Source organism: Cadophora gregata (genome assembly GCF_030347475.1).
Source record: "Cadophora gregata isolate MNR1 chromosome Unknown scaffold_1, whole genome shotgun sequence".
Lineage (NCBI taxonomy): Eukaryota > Fungi > Ascomycota > Leotiomycetes > Helotiales > Ploettnerulaceae > Cadophora > Cadophora gregata.
Genome location: NW_026695924.1, coordinates 691,963 through 708,292, shown reverse-complemented (window position 1 = coordinate 708,292; position 16,330 = coordinate 691,963). Strand labels below are relative to the sequence as shown.

General features: G+C 48.0%; 8 protein-coding genes across 9 annotated transcripts; 3 read left to right on the top strand and 5 right to left on the bottom strand.

The window, feature by feature from the left end:
- Positions 1–40: 40 nt before the first annotated feature.
- ONS95_000219 (uncharacterized protein) lies at positions 41–634 on the bottom strand (the record flags this gene model as incomplete). The annotated part of the gene is made up of 2 exons (XM_058493365.1): positions 41–159; positions 241–634. The coding sequence occupies 2 exons, from the start codon at positions 632–634 to the stop codon at positions 41–43; spliced, it is 513 nt and encodes a 170-aa protein (XP_058363565.1).
- A 1,609-nt stretch (positions 635–2,243) lies between these two features.
- Positions 2,244–3,458, top strand: ONS95_000218 (uncharacterized protein; the record flags this gene model as incomplete). The annotated part of the gene is made up of 1 exon (XM_058493364.1): positions 2,244–3,458. The coding sequence occupies one exon, from the start codon at positions 2,244–2,246 to the stop codon at positions 3,456–3,458; it is 1,215 nt and encodes a 404-aa protein (XP_058363564.1).
- A 377-nt stretch (positions 3,459–3,835) lies between these two features.
- ONS95_000217 (uncharacterized protein) lies at positions 3,836–5,353 on the bottom strand (the record flags this gene model as incomplete). The annotated part of the gene is made up of 1 exon (XM_058493363.1): positions 3,836–5,353. One exon carries the CDS (start codon positions 5,351–5,353, stop codon positions 3,836–3,838), a length of 1,518 nt encoding a protein of 505 aa, XP_058363563.1.
- A 1,815-nt stretch (positions 5,354–7,168) lies between these two features.
- On the bottom strand, positions 7,169–8,167 carry ONS95_000216 (uncharacterized protein; the record flags this gene model as incomplete). Its single annotated transcript, XM_058493362.1, has 2 exons — positions 7,169–7,889; positions 7,974–8,167. The coding sequence occupies 2 exons, from the start codon at positions 8,165–8,167 to the stop codon at positions 7,169–7,171; spliced, it is 915 nt and encodes a 304-aa protein (XP_058363562.1).
- A 1,030-nt stretch (positions 8,168–9,197) lies between these two features.
- PUT1_1 (proline dehydrogenase) lies at positions 9,198–10,966 on the bottom strand (the record flags this gene model as incomplete). The annotated part of the gene is made up of 2 exons (XM_058493361.1): positions 9,198–10,427; positions 10,475–10,966. 2 exons carry the CDS (start codon positions 10,964–10,966, stop codon positions 9,198–9,200), a joined length of 1,722 nt encoding a protein of 573 aa, XP_058363561.1.
- A 132-nt stretch (positions 10,967–11,098) lies between these two features.
- ONS95_000214 (uncharacterized protein) lies at positions 11,099–11,800 on the bottom strand (the record flags this gene model as incomplete). The annotated part of the gene is made up of 2 exons (XM_058493360.1): positions 11,099–11,301; positions 11,362–11,800. The coding sequence occupies 2 exons, from the start codon at positions 11,798–11,800 to the stop codon at positions 11,099–11,101; spliced, it is 642 nt and encodes a 213-aa protein (XP_058363560.1).
- Positions 11,801–12,041: 241 nt separating this feature from the next.
- On the top strand, positions 12,042–12,515 carry ONS95_000213 (uncharacterized protein; the record flags this gene model as incomplete). Its single annotated transcript, XM_058493359.1, has 2 exons — positions 12,042–12,044; positions 12,093–12,515. The coding sequence occupies 2 exons, from the start codon at positions 12,042–12,044 to the stop codon at positions 12,513–12,515; spliced, it is 426 nt and encodes a 141-aa protein (XP_058363559.1).
- Positions 12,516–13,954: 1,439 nt separating this feature from the next.
- ONS95_000212 (uncharacterized protein) lies at positions 13,955–15,999 on the top strand. Of its 2 annotated transcripts, none has more exons than XM_058493358.1 (2): positions 13,955–14,318; positions 14,395–15,999. In XM_058493358.1, exons 1-2 carry the CDS (start codon positions 13,975–13,977, stop codon positions 15,458–15,460), a joined length of 1,410 nt encoding a protein of 469 aa, XP_058363558.1. In that variant the 5' UTR covers positions 13,955–13,974; the 3' UTR covers positions 15,461–15,999. The 2 variants fall into 2 exon arrangements, with proteins under 2 accessions (XP_058363558.1, XP_058363557.1); XM_058493357.1 differs by having other exon boundaries at positions 13,955–14,741; positions 14,826–15,638.
- The last annotated feature ends 331 nt before the right edge of the window (positions 16,000–16,330 follow it).

Below are 16,330 nucleotides of genomic sequence, written 5' to 3'. Positions count from 1 at the left end.
TCCCTTCCACCAGAGTCGTGAATGTCGAAATAATTGGCATTCAGCATAGACCAGCAGCAGCCACATTGTCTCGGCGGTAAGCATGCTCCAGCTTCTCAAAATTCCTCTTGATAAACTCCATGTGCAATGGGGTAACATCCAGCGGAAACTTCTTCATCTCTGCAGAAAACGATTTTGATCAGCATTTGATTACCCCACAACCCAGAATTGCATAAAAGAAAAATGACCAAGAAAACATACCATCAACTCCATCGATGAGTTCATCCCAGATCGCCTGGGTGCTGGCATTGGCAAAGGCTGCGTGGACCGAACCAGCCACCATTGGCGACTTCCGACATTTCTCGCACTTGTTGCTCTCAATAAACAGCTTTTTAAGCGAAGCGAACTGTTCCTCGATGTTGGTGACGATGGCGGCCTGTAGCCCGACTTGCTGGGCCTGAGTGGGGTTCTCATACCGAAATTGGCATTGGTAATCATGGATCTTGTCGAAGTCGACAAGGTATCCTAGCAATATCAAAGAGAAATTGGTGGTATCTGGGAGAGGATCGTTGTCACAGTTGGGCTTGCGGTTGGGAGTGATGTCATAGTTGCCCTCAGTGTTGTCCTCGACGATGGGGTAAGAGTTGGGTGCCATTGCGAGTGTTTTAATCGTCTTGTGGAGTGTGAATTGGTCTGTGTGGTGGTACAGCAGATGGGAGAGAAGGGGCAAGTTGTGCTTGGAGGTCGTGGTGCGTTTGTTGTGTTGTCTTGAGGAAAGGTCTTATATCAAGTCTAAAGGCAGAAACTCGAAGAATACTAGCGCACTGGCCTGAATTGTACTTGAATTGATTCCCATTGTATCCTTTTGAATCCAATCTAAGAATTAATAACCGAAAAACACAATATTACATGCTCAAAAACAAGTCAATTTGACTAGCGAGACGCCCCTAAACTCGAAGTGGTACTAGAGAGTTGGAATTACAAGTTGAGAGAGGGAGGTAAGAATGCTCCCATGCACGGAATTTATCATAGAAATAGCCGTAAAGTGTACCTTAATTCCATTCTCATGGATGAAACAGAATGAAGCGAACATAGTCGCTTCTCAAAGTCCGAATATAAGATTGTCAAGGACATAAAGATTGACTAATCTAATTCAAGATTAATTTCATCTGACAGATAAGGATATTTAGAATTCACTTGAGCCAGATGAATTTCAAACAATATATGGGAGGCAAAATCTGTTAATTATTACCCATCGATCCAGGCGAGTTCAGAGATTCGTATTCAAGTTAGTATGATGTTCAGTATCTCGGATATTACACAAGCTGTAATTTGTCTTGAATCTTTTAATCGTGCGGAGCTGATAGTTTGAGGAATGCATCTCGTAGAGAGGCGTTTGACAAGTGGCTGTGAGTAGTCTCACACAGAAAGAAAATGCCACGTGACTAAAGCAGCTCGCCTTTGCTATTAGAGCTCTTCTGACTTACTGCTCCGAAGTCAAGAGACTGCTGGGGAAACTTTATCTCTAAGTATCATACTCACCGATATCTATTTCCCGATAGGGTCGCAGAATAGTTTGACAGGCATAATCTGCATAAACACATTTTCACTTTGCCTAAGAACAACATGTGAAAACATTTACATCATTGAAATAGTAGCAGAAGTATCTATGCACCCTGCTCTGACCGATTGCTTGCCTTATACCCACAAAATTCAGCAAGAAGTCAGCTATTAAGGTTCAACAATCACAGCAACGTGTGTATTGACCTAGTGGAGATCTCCTATAGTGGAAGTATTTATAGCTGAAAGATACTTATCAAGAGTTAGATTTACCTACTCGATAGTTTGACGTGGTTATAAGCCTTCCTATTCAAGCATTTCTCCGTCTCCAAACGTTGCATTGTCGTGGAGAAGGAAACCAACGTCGTAGTATCCTAAATCATGGAATATATACGATTGCTTCTGAATTGCATAAATCTGTGATTCAGGAGACGAATTTGACTTGCCAATCTTTTTTGAAAACGATTTTGTATGTCAATCTTTTATCAGTAAACAAAGCCGGGAGAATACGATCTATTTCCGCAAGTTGTTACTGCTCCCAAAACAGCCTAGTCCCAAACAAAGCTAACCGAGGCCCCATTTCCCATACAATCAGGGGCAGCCCACCCGGCCCAAATGTCGATCCAGCCGCACGCGAGTTCCCCTATCCCATACGCCGCTCAAAAATCAGAAGCAGATTCTCTTTCCTCTCCTCACAATGCGCCATGATACGGCAACACGAGGACGGCGGTGTCGCCATTCCTCTTCCCCAACCCATCAGCCGACGCCGACGATCGCGCCGTCTCCTCTACACAATCGTCGCCCTCATCCTCCTCTACCTGCTCTTTTCGTACGAGCCCATCCCCCTCCCCATCCTCGCGCATTCGCCGAAGAAAATCACATATGACACATATCCGACCTACGAATACGTCTCGCTATATAGGAAGAAGGCGGATCACGCATTTGAAGCCGCGCTCGATGCGAAACTGCGAGCGCTGGAGCGCGAAACAATCGACAAGATCCCAGCAGACGAAAATGGCCTCGCGACGAACTTGACGATATGGCAGATCACCACACAGGAAGTTGCCGATGCGCTACCTCTTTGGACGGCGCAGTGGAAGGATAATAACCAGGAATGGTCTCACCAGCTTTTTACATCGCCGCCGCCGGAGCTTTATGGGCATTTTGAGGGGATCAAGGAGATTGCGGAGTTGAATGCGACGGATGCTGTGGTCCAGAATGACTTGATGCAGTATTTACTGTTGTGGTTTTATGGGGGCTTTTATACGGCGGTGGAGACGTGGGATAGGGCTGCGTTGAGAGATTGCCCGCCTTTTGCTGCGGTGCTGGCAAATCAGAAGGATGTCAGCCTAATGCTAGGTGTTGATGCTGATGAGCCATTTCTCAGTGATGCGACGCTCAAGGAGTGGAAGTGGGCGAGAGGCTTCGGGTTCGGACAGGCTGTCATGTGGGCACCTATGAGGTTCGATCCGATGCTCAGGAAGGCGATTGTGAGGACTATCAGCCACGCGAGGATACATGCTACATTCGAGGAGGAGACGTGGACGGAAAAGTATACTGCGAAAGTGGATTATACGGGGGAAATCAGTGGAAATGGGATGTTTACTGATGTGGTACTTGAGACGCTAAGTGCTACTCTGAAGGAAGGACATGAGATGAGAGATAGGGATGCTGGCTTAGAGAGGAGGGTTACGTGGAAGAAGTTTAGGGGGTTGAAGGAAGTCTTGTGGATGGAAGGGGAGCAAATCAAGGAGGGTAATGAGGATGAAATGAGAGGACTATGCGTTCTGCCCATCAACATTGTGGGGAATGGGAAGAGTCACAGTAAGTCCGGAACTTTTGAACATCCGATGGCTTGTGTAAACCACATGCCTGGCTTCCGGCCTAAACAGGATTTGAAGAAGCAAGTCTTTGGCTAGTCATTTTGTATGTCAGATACCCTTTATCGCGTAACAGAGGAATTGATTCCATGTTTTCCATCAGAATCGGCTTTCATTTTAAACGCAAGCCATGCCTGCCCAAAGAAGACATACAATTTGATGAAGGCACCTAATGAAAGAATTCCTCCAGTATGTGCAGACCTTTACTGATTATATCAACAGAAACCCGAAAATGCCACAGTGCTTCTTCATATCCACCGTTAACTCCTATCCTGGACTATGTTGGTGTGATATCCTTCCAAGCTGCCCACGAGGAATTAATGAGGAGCTCAATACCATGCTGCTGATCCAACTTATTCTCCCACCAAAGTCCATCAAGGATAGGAAAGGATGTATCCAGCAAAGCCAACAACAAATCAGTCATGCATAGCGGTCTTCAAATCCAAGGGATGGATACATGGATCCTTCGAGAACGTAGTCTGCAAACCCTTCCAAACAATGGATTCCGCGCCTTGCACCCCATTGTGATTGGCATTTGCTCTCTTGTCCAATACTCTCTTGACTTTGATGGCACTCTCCACATCCGCAAACACAACCGTCGCATTCCCACCGTTGTAGAGCCAAACCAATTGCACGTTATCCTCTCCGGCAATCTTGCAGCACAGGTCTTTGAGCTGACGCTCTCCAAACATGAAGAAGAATTTGCCTTTGACAATAGTGAGACGTCGAGTTGCCCATGGGTGTTCGCTCATCGATCTGATAATGTCGTCTGCGGGGATGGGATCACCACGTACGACATCAACGATGAAGCGGAATCGTTCTGGTCGGGACCTCTCTCGCTCTCTAACTAGAACGTTGTAGAATTCCTCGGCATGAGCAGCATATTGGAAGATGATCCCGACGAAGCGTGCATTGTTGTCATTGTCGTAGCCAAATTGGATCCTGACCAACGGACCTTCAGTCACCGCTTGGGTGATATCTTGTAGGCCTATATTGTGCGGGAGGTTCAATAGAAAGATCAGGCGGTGCTGCTCCTCAACAGGTTCTTGGAGGACGTTGATTACTTTAGGGATGCGTCCGGTTGGATTGAGGCGTGGAGCAGCATTGCTGCTCTTGTGCTCTGGGTGCAGATCGATGATACGTGTATCTGGGTTCGAGGTGCTGGCGATGTTGGCCCACGAGGATGGCTGAGTGCTGATTTGCTCTGCGACAGGGTCCAAACCAGTCTCGGCCGCGGTATCATCGCCGGAGGACAATATGTTGTCCCTCGAATCTGAGACCTTCGAGACCAGGCGGGTTTGTGATGGAGGCTCAATGGGGTGCGGTGCTGATTGACGTGCAGCAGGGGCAGCAACAGCAGGAATCGCAACTCTTGGAATCGGAGGCAGCAGAGGCTTAGATGACTGGAGAGCAGGCGGAGACGGGTGTCCATGACCATTGATGGCTTTCTGACGTGAGATGTCTCTCAACGGCTGAGATCCTTGTGGCAGCTCTTTGCCCTGCAGTTCGAACACCTCCCCAGAATTCAAAGCCATACTGATGAACAGCTGACTGCCGCTCTCATGGGTACTTCCATTCAGAGCTCTCTTCGCATCCTGAGCATCATCCGCATGCTTCATGATAACCCATCGAAACGTCTCCTGGCTGCCCACGGATATGAGAACCGGCGATCTGTTAACCTTGCCGAATGGCATAAACATGTCTCGGACGACACTAGATTTGATACCAAACGGAACACCTCGCACGTAGAGGACCAAACCAGCGCGCTCTTCAGCAGCATAAGCGGCAGGAACACCAGGAATATGTGTGAACACCTTAAGATTGGCCTCCGTAATCCAGGTGTCGTCGCCCTCAGCATGTTTGCCACTGAAAAGTTCGTTGTATCGCGCCGCAGGAGGCGAAGGTGAGATATTGAATTCCCAAACGTAGTCCATCTTGTAAATCAGCTCTTCTTGTTCGCGAAACAATAGTTGTGTTGCAAGGTAGTGTGTTGATCTATTTGTCTTGATTTTTTGGTTCAGTGCTCTGTCGGCGTATTGGCGTTTTCGGTGCGGTGGTAGAAGTTGGAGGAGTTCAAGGAGAAGTGTGGGAGTGTCAGTAAATAAGCGCGTTTGGGTTTGAAATGCAGACAGTTGATATGGAGCTGGAACCTGAGCGCAACGCAGGGCAAGAGAATGCTCATGGAGTACCTCTTTGTTCTTGCCATTTCTCTTTGTGCTGAAAAAGAAATCTGTCTATGCCTGGAACTTTGCAGAAGAATTGGCCACGTATATTTCGAGGCTCACCTTTCTGCTAGAACCGATTCCTGGGGAGATTAAATATCAAGTTGAGATATTCACTTCTGGCCCTGGACAAAAATGATGTATTACATACTCCCAAAGGATCCTCTGCTCTGATAGCTAGAGCTATGTCCAGAAAACCATATCAGTAATGCTGTGCTCTAGCTCTATACTTTTTCAATTTCACTCTTTTGAAGCATTGCCAATGTGTTTATTGCGCTATCAGCCAGAATCGTTGCGAAGCAAAGAGCTTCAATGAATGTACAAAGAAGTATGGCAAATAGTTCACTGCTATCTATCTATTGCAAATTCCACAACCCACTCTCCAGAACATTCAATGCATAAGTGCTCCTCCAATCCATACAGACAGCGGCCCAAACCCTACCACAGCTCGCCGTTACTTGAGCAATCCAGCCAGGTCGATACTTGACACTATTGCGGACTTACCGATTGCTGGCACATATCTGTATTGTAGTAGATTATTGCGCTTCAAACACCACAGTCATTGGCTTTCCGTCTCAAGTGGCATTGTTGTTGTGTTCTACCAGTAAGATCGATCACGTGATGTTTACTTCGGCTGCACCCACCCTCCAGTTGACATTCTGCAACTGGGACTCTGGCTCAAGACCCATACAGCGGCGCAAAAACGCCCGTAATTTTGCAGGTGTTTTGAGTCCTACATTTTCTTTCTGTATATCAAGATCAGATATTCAAGAAGAGGTAGTTGACATCCCTTTTTCAATACTCAAAGCCTAGTCCCAAGTGGAGATCTGTTTCCAAACCTGAAAAGCCCAGTGCTTATAAAACGGACAACAGTCTACGACTAGCCAGAAACTTTACAAAATTTACCACTCACTCACATACTTTAAAAATCGACTCCGCACCCTAGTCTCCAAAACCTGTCTGGAGACTCCGTAAAACTACTGGGTCGCTCTCAAAAGGTATAGTAAAATTCCTTAAATACATCTCCCAAGGCCCGTGAAAAGCAACATCCTTGTCAATAATCTTCGGTGGGAAGAAAAACAAGATCAGCGATATCAAAGTCATAACTCCTCACAGTGTCGAGAAAAATATGAGCGGTGTGTAGCATAGTGGCATGCGTGCAGATGGTGGTATTGTCTCCAGTGCTTGTCTCCGTGCTGCAGGTGGTGGTCTCAAGTATCTAATGGGTGCATTGAGCTATTGTCTCTCTACATTTACAAGGTAGCACGAATCTGTGGTAGGGAGGTTCAAGAAAGCATCACCAGGGAGTACCATTGTTCGGAGAGTTTGAACTCGATTGCGTCCCAGAGTGAAGTATAGATAATATCACATGAATATAAAGACAGCGATTTCAAAGTACAAATTCCATTTTAGTACTTTAAGGCCCGCAGATTTGTTACATCCACCCTATTATGCAGCGAATTCAAATTCACCCAACTCCAAAATAACCACTCAGATATAGCACAATAAAGAGCCAGTTATCCTTACTCATTCGAATAAATCCAGGATACTAACCTCCTTTCCCTTAATCTCCAAACACTCCATCAACCTCAACCACATCTCATCCCAGCGCCCTATCGTAACACCCCTCAACCGATGCTCAACCTTCCAGCCCTGCCCCTCTTGAACATTGACATCCATACCATCACCCATGTCACACATTCGAAAAGCCAAGATACTTCTACCCTCCTTCCTCCCACCTTTCAACCAGTTTCTCTTCGTAAGAATCACGCCTGCTCCCTTCAGGACTCTCGAGTCATAAGTATGATTCAGGGCAGGAGCGGCGTGAATGTCATTCTGAGCCCCTCTGCCTGGAGGCATGAGCTCAACCGGTGGGCGAACATACTTGTTGATAGCGGGGCAAGTGATGAGGAATTCGAGGAACAGCTCTGAAGCGAAGGGGAAGGTGACGACGAGAGTGTCGTTGGAGAAGAAAGAGATGGGGATTAGCTTGGTGATGAAAGAGCCGTTGTTGTTTCCTGGACCGTGCAGTGGGAGAGGGATAGCTGGCTTGTGTGGGAAGTGGATGAATGATAGACTTCGAGTTCGAGATGTGACATAGAATGGAGATGGAGGGGGATCGCTGTGCGGGGCGTAGAGGACGGTGATCGTGTATTTGCGAAGGGTGTTGACGGTGTTGCTGCTGCCCTTGACCTTGGTCTTTAGCTTGCTCCATATTGAAGCCTTGGCCAATGGCTGGAGGACGATGCTGTGAAGGAAATGTCAGTTCGTTCCCAGCTCTCGAAGCTACAACGCCACAGCCAAGGCCAAAGAAGAAGAGAAAAGTACTTACATGACATGAACATGTCTTGCCTCATCATCCTTAGCCTCCTGCAGAACATACTGTTTCCAAACTTTATCCTGTAACTCAATTGGTATCTCCGCAAACTTGACAAACTTCCCCATCTTGTCAAGCTGCTGAATGTTCAAGCCATAAGTAGAGGCATCCTGGCCTTTATGTCCCTTTTTTTCGCGCTCCATGGTCATTGTGGATCGAAACAGGCCCTGAGTTGTCTTGTCTGTTGATATTTCAGAAGAGAGGGATCACTTCTCGAAATGGCCTTCATATGCCCGTGTACGCATCCGAAAGGTGAGCTCGTTTGTTGATATCTCGCTTCATGTATCGCTAGTGTGAAATATTTGCTCCAAGCCACGTGGGAGTTTGCCTTGTGCGAGGGGGACGAGAAGTAAAGAACGCCGATGAACAATAATTTCCTGAGAGAATTTCTGGACATTCTATCAAGGTCGACGCAAAGGGAACAAGCGACGAGTAGAAATTGGCGGTGTCCTGGTCATTCTTCGTCTTGTACGGTACCTCCCAGCACTTCTTTATCAGAGCGTGTACAGTGACAAGAGTTGTGGCTTCCTCAGGACTATATTTTCACTGCTAACCCTACTCTTTCAATAGTGAAGTAAGGAAAATAAGCGTTTCTTCAAGAAAATGGGGCAGGCAGAATACGAAATGGCCTAGAAAGCAAATTTACAACACATCATCCAGAATAGAATAAGCCCTGACGAGCAACAAATGAGATATGTATTTCCCTTACAGAAATTCCTTCATATCCCAAGGGTATATTCAAAAGTCACAAGCCGCCAGGTAGGTATCCAAACGCCTTGAAGAACCAACCATTGTCTCCAGATCAAAAAGACGAAATGGGCGAACAACAGCAAGAGAACTTGGGTCGGGAAGAATAGGTGAACTAAAGCAAGATTGAGTGTGCAATATACAGCTTGGTCTAGCGCACATTCTTTAGAATTTGCAGTAATAACAAAGACATGCATCGATGAATCAGAGAAGCAGAACGGGACTGATGTAGAAAGTCTCGAATTTATACGTCTCGCACTAATGTACTCTCTAAAGATCGCATCTCTATGCTCGCTATGCAAATCACTCATAAATCATAATTCATTGAATGCAATATGCACACCTCTCTACTCCAACCCATTCCAGTCCAGTAAGCAAGAACTCCATCCCAGATGCCGAAATGCGAAACGGACCCAAACCCGACCCTTATCCTCAAGCACCAAAACCAAAGCCCATCTTAACTCTCCTCCACAGTTCCCCAGCCATCGCATCCCTCCCCTCCCTCGTCCTCTGCACCGCATCTTTATTCTCCTGCGCGCGCCTGAACAGATACTTCATACACTCGCCCGTCGTTCCCCAAACGAGATATTTATACGCCTTCGGCACATCCACACTCTTCTCCATCCCAGATTTGGCCAACGCCTGCTTCCCAGCAAGAACCAACTCGCAGCTCACTTCATCGGCCATACCTTGCAGCTGCGCGTAGATGACGTCGGGTGCTTTATTGCCGTGACGGAGTTGTTGACTGCAAAGGGCCTGGACTTTACGCACGGAGTTGATGTTGTGGCCTGCGAGGACGACCGCGACGTTTGGGAAGGGGGAGGATGCGGTTGATTTTGAGGAAGGCTGGAGGATTGAATTGTACGATCTGAGGACGAGTGCTGAGGCGATGCCGTCGTATGCAGCGTCTGTGTCGGCTTTCGTGTCATGGATTAGATGTCTTGGATCCGATCCCAGGTATGCGCCTCTCACGAGCTTGACGCCCAGAGTGAAACCCCCTTTCTGTGCTGCCTCGAGATGGCTAGCCACAACTGCTGGTGTACCCTTCAGATATGCCTGGTACGTGCCATATATAACCGCCTCTCCATTCGCAGTCTTGTTGTACTTCTCCATGTATTTCAGCGTCCAAGCATCAATGCCTGGCTGTAAAGCAGCTTGTTCCGCATCAAACAACAGCTTGACGCCTTTCTCCGCAGCAAGATCACACACTGAATCAATCGCTTCCTTCAGCGCCGGCGAAGGATCTGCCTGTCGCGAGAGATCGTACAGAGCCTGCGATCCCGCACCCGTGAACTTAAGCGCGACGTAATCCCCTGGTCGCGTCATGCGCACAGTTTCCAAAGTGCCGTTTGCCCATGGTATAATCTCATTGCGTATAAAAGCCTCTGCTGCCTCGTTGTTTCCAGATGACGCGAGAGCGTCGGTTTGTTTCTTGTCGAGTACGACTTCTTTGGCGTACGCGAGGATGACGCCGCTGAATCCGAGGTTGCGGAGACTGTCGACGGTCTGTCTTACTTCGGCTTCGTTTTCGCCGGCGCAGAATTGTTTGTAGAATGTTCGTTTGAGGAAGATACGGAGGAGGGGATTGGAATCGGGGGAGAGGAGGGCTGATTGTGAATGTGCGAGTTTGGCCATGATGGCTAAGGAGGGGCGGAGGAGGAGCTGGGAAATGTTAAATTATGCCAATCGAGAAAGTATAGATTGCTTACTGGTGAGGAAGAGATTGACATTGTGGCCAACGATCTCAGAATTGAACTTAATGGGAGAATTGATAGGGGGGTTGGTTTGGCCATCTTGGGTGGCGATTTGACGGTAATTGTCTGTGATAAAGGAAATTTGTCGGAAGTTGTATGATCTGAGGCAATAGACGATCGACGAGGTAACGTCTGGGAGGAAATAGCTCTTGTGGAAAGTAGTGAAGCATTCCTGCTCTTCAAAGCCTTTGTTATCGCCATGTTGGGAGACACCCGTAGCTGCCAAAGATAACGAGATAATTGACAAGTGAATTGTTGGACAGAGTGAAATGATGGACAGGAATGAAAGTAGAGATAGATGGAAGGATTAACACCTGATATTTGAAGAAAGGAAACTCCGAACTCGGGACCAAAGATCACTCGTATCTTACCAGTCCATTTGCATTTGGAGGGGTATCCCCATGATATCGCGATGATGTCGCTAATCAGCCCGACGATAGCCGGCATTGTTGGGTCAGGGGCGCAGGCTGGCGGAGAAAGTGGGGTGCATCGCGGATGACGATTGGGTAATTGGGTGCTGTTGTTAGATAACACCGGATCAAGATGAGCTTCAGCCAGACGTCTGGAGCGGCATAACGATCATGCTAATTGGGAAGTACCGGTACTCTGAGTATCGGCCCTGGTGTTTGCCTCTTTTCGTCTTCCCCCACGGCGTATGAAATCCACCCATCCGAGCGGTCTACCTCTTGCTGCTCCCACTGCGTCCTGTGCAAGTCCATATGCCAATCCAATAGCCAATGAAGTCTTCGCCGTTCTGGCAGCTGTGGTGATAGGGAACCGGTCTATGATGATTAGCTTAGTATGCAAACAACAACACGGATAGGGATCGAGAGGCAGCATACTCCACAGCGAGAACCCCCCAGCAATAGACAAACTCGCAATAACCGTATTGATAAAATCCTTTGTCCCTCTATACCGATCAAACATCTCCTCTATACTAAAGAATCCCGCCGTCCAAAAGCTAACCTTCGCGCCCATCTTCAATCCCTCCTTGACTCCACCAAGCGCCATGTTGTAATTCTTGCTCTTGTGATACAGGTACCAGCCCGTAGGCGTCGTCGGTAATCTATGCGCATTTTCTGCTCTGAATCGGAACCCTGCCATCTGGCTACCGTGTGACATGCCCAGGACGAGGCCTGAGACGAAGGATATGGATGTTGCGATGGGGAGACGCATACCGAAGGGAAAAGAGAATCGGGAGTCGATTCGCAGTTGGCGAATTTGTTCGGCACGCCATTCTGCTCGCTTTTGAGCTTCTTCTTCTTCAATTGAAGTCGACATGATGAAGTGGCGTTGGATCAACGCTGATGGTTGCGCGAGGCTGAAGGATTACTTTCTGGTGCTATTGCTTGTCTGAATTTCGAATCCTTGTAGATTATCACGTGAAGCGTGCCGTTTTCGCGATTGTCCTTTCGTCTGCTTGTGAGGGGCATTCTTTCACCCCTTGTCACCATCTCGAAGACGCCCTAACAACCTCGAGTTGAAGCACGATTGGTATTTCCACTTCGAAAAGGACAACAAAATGGTTCGGGCCCCGTGGGTTTACAGACATATACAAAGCTAACACGTCCAGACGTCCGCAGACGAGATCAAATCCACCGCCTACACCCTGCGCTTCAAGCACGGCAAACAAACCATCCTCCTCTTTGTCGAGCCCCTCACGACCTTCCCCACCATCCTCGAAGAGCTTCTCGCAACCCTCCATGAGCGATATCCCGAAGGTCTCCCATCCAGCACGTCCCCAACACCCCTCACAATCCCCAAATCTGGAATCGATGTTGTACTCGGCGTGCCCAAGGATAAGTATGATATGGAGAAGGGATGGGATGAGTTAGCGTTTAGTGCTGCGGGATTGAAGGAGTCGCCGAGAAGTTTGGGCATCAAGGATGGTGCAATGTTGGCGTTTGCATTTGCGGATGAGGAGTGCTGGGCGGAGAGAGGGCAGTTCGATGTGGAGTTTAGTAATGTTGACGAGCTTTACCCAGATGAGGAATGATGAATATGGGGGGGTTTGAAACTGGGAATGGGATGCATGGCGTTGGGGATCTGGCGTATGGAGACGGTTTGGCAAAAGAACTGTATAGGAGGATATTTTCTTGAACGCCTTGGTTGAGATTTAGAGTGGCTACGGAATCGAATCGTTGACCATCAACCTGGCCTTTTCCTTCAAATCCCAAGTCTTCAGCCATCTTTCTCCCATCAGGCCCAATCCTTTCAGTCGTTCCGACATCTGCAAAAACAACTCGATGGACCATATCGGCAACAAAAGCCAGAGCCCGACTCAAGACTGAAAAAGGGTTCTTGAAATACTCATGTCCCTCCAGCCAGCAATACCACACCCATCCTAATTAGCATATTAGCTAAGCTGTGAGCCCAAGACTCTAGACGAGGAACAGAAAGATACACCTGACTCGCAACCACTGTTACTATTCAAGTCAGCCAACAGTCCAGATTTAGGAAACATAAGTACTTAAGAAAAGCACCTCAACCCTCTATTCATCCATCCATAAGCCTTCCCCTCCTTCTCCCCACGTCTTTCTACACACCAGCGAAAAACCACCTCTATAACCAGCGTACACCACAGCCTCATCACCAGCACCACCCACTCCAATCACATTCTTTCCTCCCTCTTCTCCCAGAGTTCAATAGCCCATACAACACCCCCAGATCAATGACCAACCAGATCAGAAACGCAGTTTTCTCTAGAGGGTCTCAGATACATAGAAAGAGAAAACCAGTTCCCATGCCATGTCAAGGTTTAATGCGGGAGGGACAATCCGTAGAATTGGTCGAGGAGGGATTGCCAGATCAGGAAAAGGGAGAGGATGGAGATGGAGAGGTAGTAGGTTTGGATGTGGGGATGTGGAGATGTGGGAAGAAGGATTGAGTACCTCTAAATCGTATGACGATTTTTTGATATGGTTTGAAATAATCACAGATTGTGGCATTCGAGGAGGATTGTGGTTCAAGAGGGGAGCTTTAGATGGAAATTTTGGAGAGAAATATGGGAGAAGAGATGAATAGCAACCGAAATCCCGAGATAAGATCTTACATGCTTGTTTCTCGCATTTTGTCCTTATGCTGATATGCGAAAACTCATGGTTGTCAAAGCTTAACCGGGGTTTCGGAGGCAGCCTTACCTATTGGCGACCAGGGGCCTTGATTATTGTCCCAAACGGGAACTGATGGAAAAAGACGATTACTATCAAACCAATTCATAGCTGTATGAAAAGACCAACTATTGCAAGCCATGAATTTACTAGCTAGCTCATTGCAGAAAATAAAGGAAATCGGAAGCAGAGGACAATAAAACATGTGAAGGAGCTCGGCAAACGTCACAGCACGGGCTGTCAACAAACTCGCCAAAGTCAGGGGCCCCGGGCCCAACTCAAAATCGTCTGGGACCTCGGCTCCCCAGATTTCGGGAAAGCCGCCCCCGCAACGACGACCATCCTATGACGAGGTCAACACCATGGCTACACCACGTCCTCCCACGCAGCTCAATGAATATCCATCGCGCGAGGATCCTGTATTTCCGACGAGCCTCACAGTTTCAAGCTGTCCCCAGGATCAGATCCCCGATCGGTGACACTTACCGCGCAATTTCCACCTCTACATTTCAACGCGGCAGACTTTCGAGAACAGGTGGGGTGTTGAGAGTGGACCTGAGCGCAAACTCGAGGAGACAAGTTGAAAGATATAGGACAGGAATTATGGCACCTCCCCGGGTAGAGCTGGAGAAGCAGTACATGTCTACAAAAGCAGCGAAGAAAATCTCTGAGCCTCGACCGAGTGCCAGGTACATTCCCTTGTTCAATCCCCGCCCAAAGTACAGTTACCACATTGTATTCAATGTTAACATCACGCCTACACAGCATCCTCCTCATCTCTCCCAAGAACCAAATCCTCCTCCTCCACCGCGTGCGAACATCCTCCTCCTTCCCATCGGCACACGTCTTCCCCGGCGGAAACCTCTCGCCAAGTGATGGACATATCCCCGCTCCAAATGATAAGGATAGACATGTAGATGGACGGAGTTACAGGATTGGTGCTATCAGAGAATGCTTTGAGGAGAGTGGGATTTTACTTGCAAGGAGGAAAGATGGAGTGGGCTTACTGGAGGTGGAAGATGAAGTAAGAGAGAAAGGAAGGAGGGATGTACATGAGGGGAAGATTGCATTTGAGAAGTGGGTGGAGGGATTGGGTGGTGTGGTTGATATTGGTGAGTTTGAATCTCTCCCATTCTTCTCTCTTGCTGTGATCTGGTTGCTCCTTAGCGAAGAAGACATAGTAATTAAGAATACAGACTCCCTGCATCCTTTCTCACGCTGGATCACGCCCACAAACGTCCCCAAACGCTTCACAACCCAAATGTATATCTACTTCCTCCCTCTCACCCAGGACACAACCTCAACCACGACTTCATCATCCAACTCCATAACAGAATCCGTAATCCCACCCCCAACATCAGACGGCGGTCTAGAACATACAGCCGCCCTCTTCGCCCCGTGTTCAACTTGGCTCTCCCGAGCCCGCAAAAACGAAATAATCCTTTTCCCACCCCAATTCTACCTCATGTACCTACTAGCGCCATTCCTCACCCCACTGTCAACACCTTCCCAATCACAACTCCAAGCCCAACGAGATTCTGTCTTAGAGTTCTTGAAAGGAGATGGAGGCGACGGCAAAGGCATCACATGGGCGGACAAGGTCATGAGTCCGACGGGGCTTCTCATGCGGAAGAGTGATGGAAGGAGTGTCTTGGCACTGGATAAGCCGGGGCCTGAGTTAAAGGGGAGTACCAGGGGTGGGGATGAGGAGAGGGTGGTGCTTGTGAAATTTGGCAAGGAGGGGCCGAGAGATGTGGATGTTAGGTGGAGGAGGGAAGTCTTAGGGGAGGAGAGGGATCAGCAGGAGGTAGGGAAAGACGCGAAGCTTTGAATGCATAGAGCTCGAGGTGGTTGAAGTTATGGTATTTTTGATCCTTTGAATGGGGATTAGACTAGAGCACATACCTACGATCGAGCTAGATAAAGGCTTGGATAATGGCATCTTACAGCTGAATAGAGGTAGACGGTACCAACACAGGAAGCTTATCGTCGATGACTGTCTGAAATTTTTTGCTGGTGTGAATTTTTCCCTTTACACATTGCAGCGGCAGCGTGCCAGGATTGAGCGTCTTGCAGAATCCGATCCATAAAATCAAGATCTACAGTCTGTCAGTATAGCGAAGAGCCTCGAAGATATGTTCACCTGTGCTGGAACTCGGACTTCTTTTGGTAGGCAAGGCCACTGTCAGAGCCATGGTATTCGCCCTCGTCCCAGAGCTACATGGTCGAAGAATTTTTGATGCTCTGCAATCGTGCCATCGAAAATGCTGCCAGCTTCGCCTCCACAATTGTTCTTCTGGGTCTAATTACTCGAGTCATCGTAATCTCAACGACTTTGGTAATGGAGGGATAATAATGACCAAGAATGCCCGCAGAGGAATCGGAAACAGTATCTAGTGACTCCCGATCATCGAATGAAGTGACAAAGCGCTCTTACCCAGACTTGTGGAAATGGGTCAGGTTATAAGGTGGTCCAGCGTAGTTGACTAGCGACGGCTGCTCCAAGCGATACTGCTCCTTTCCTACCCAAAGTTGAATCTGCTCCGCCCGCAATTGAGATACTCGAACACAGAAGGATCATATTCACTCTCACACTCCAACAGAACGTGTGCTGGAAAGGTGACAAAGAAACGCGCTCGACAAAGAGAAACAACCAACAAGCGAGATCGAAAGCGTACTAGCGCGAAAATCTACTCTGCCT

What these genes read in the sequence shown, in the direction of transcription:
- ONS95_000212 (XM_058493358.1), top strand. Translation starts at nt 13,975, where the DNA reads ATGACGAGGTCAACACCATGGCTACACCACGTCCTCCCACGCAGCTCA. An exon ending in GAGCCTCGACCGAGTGCCAG is followed by an intron (nt 14,319 to 14,394) that starts GTACATTCCCTT and finishes ACGCCTACACAG; the next exon opens with CATCCTCCTCATCTCTCCCA.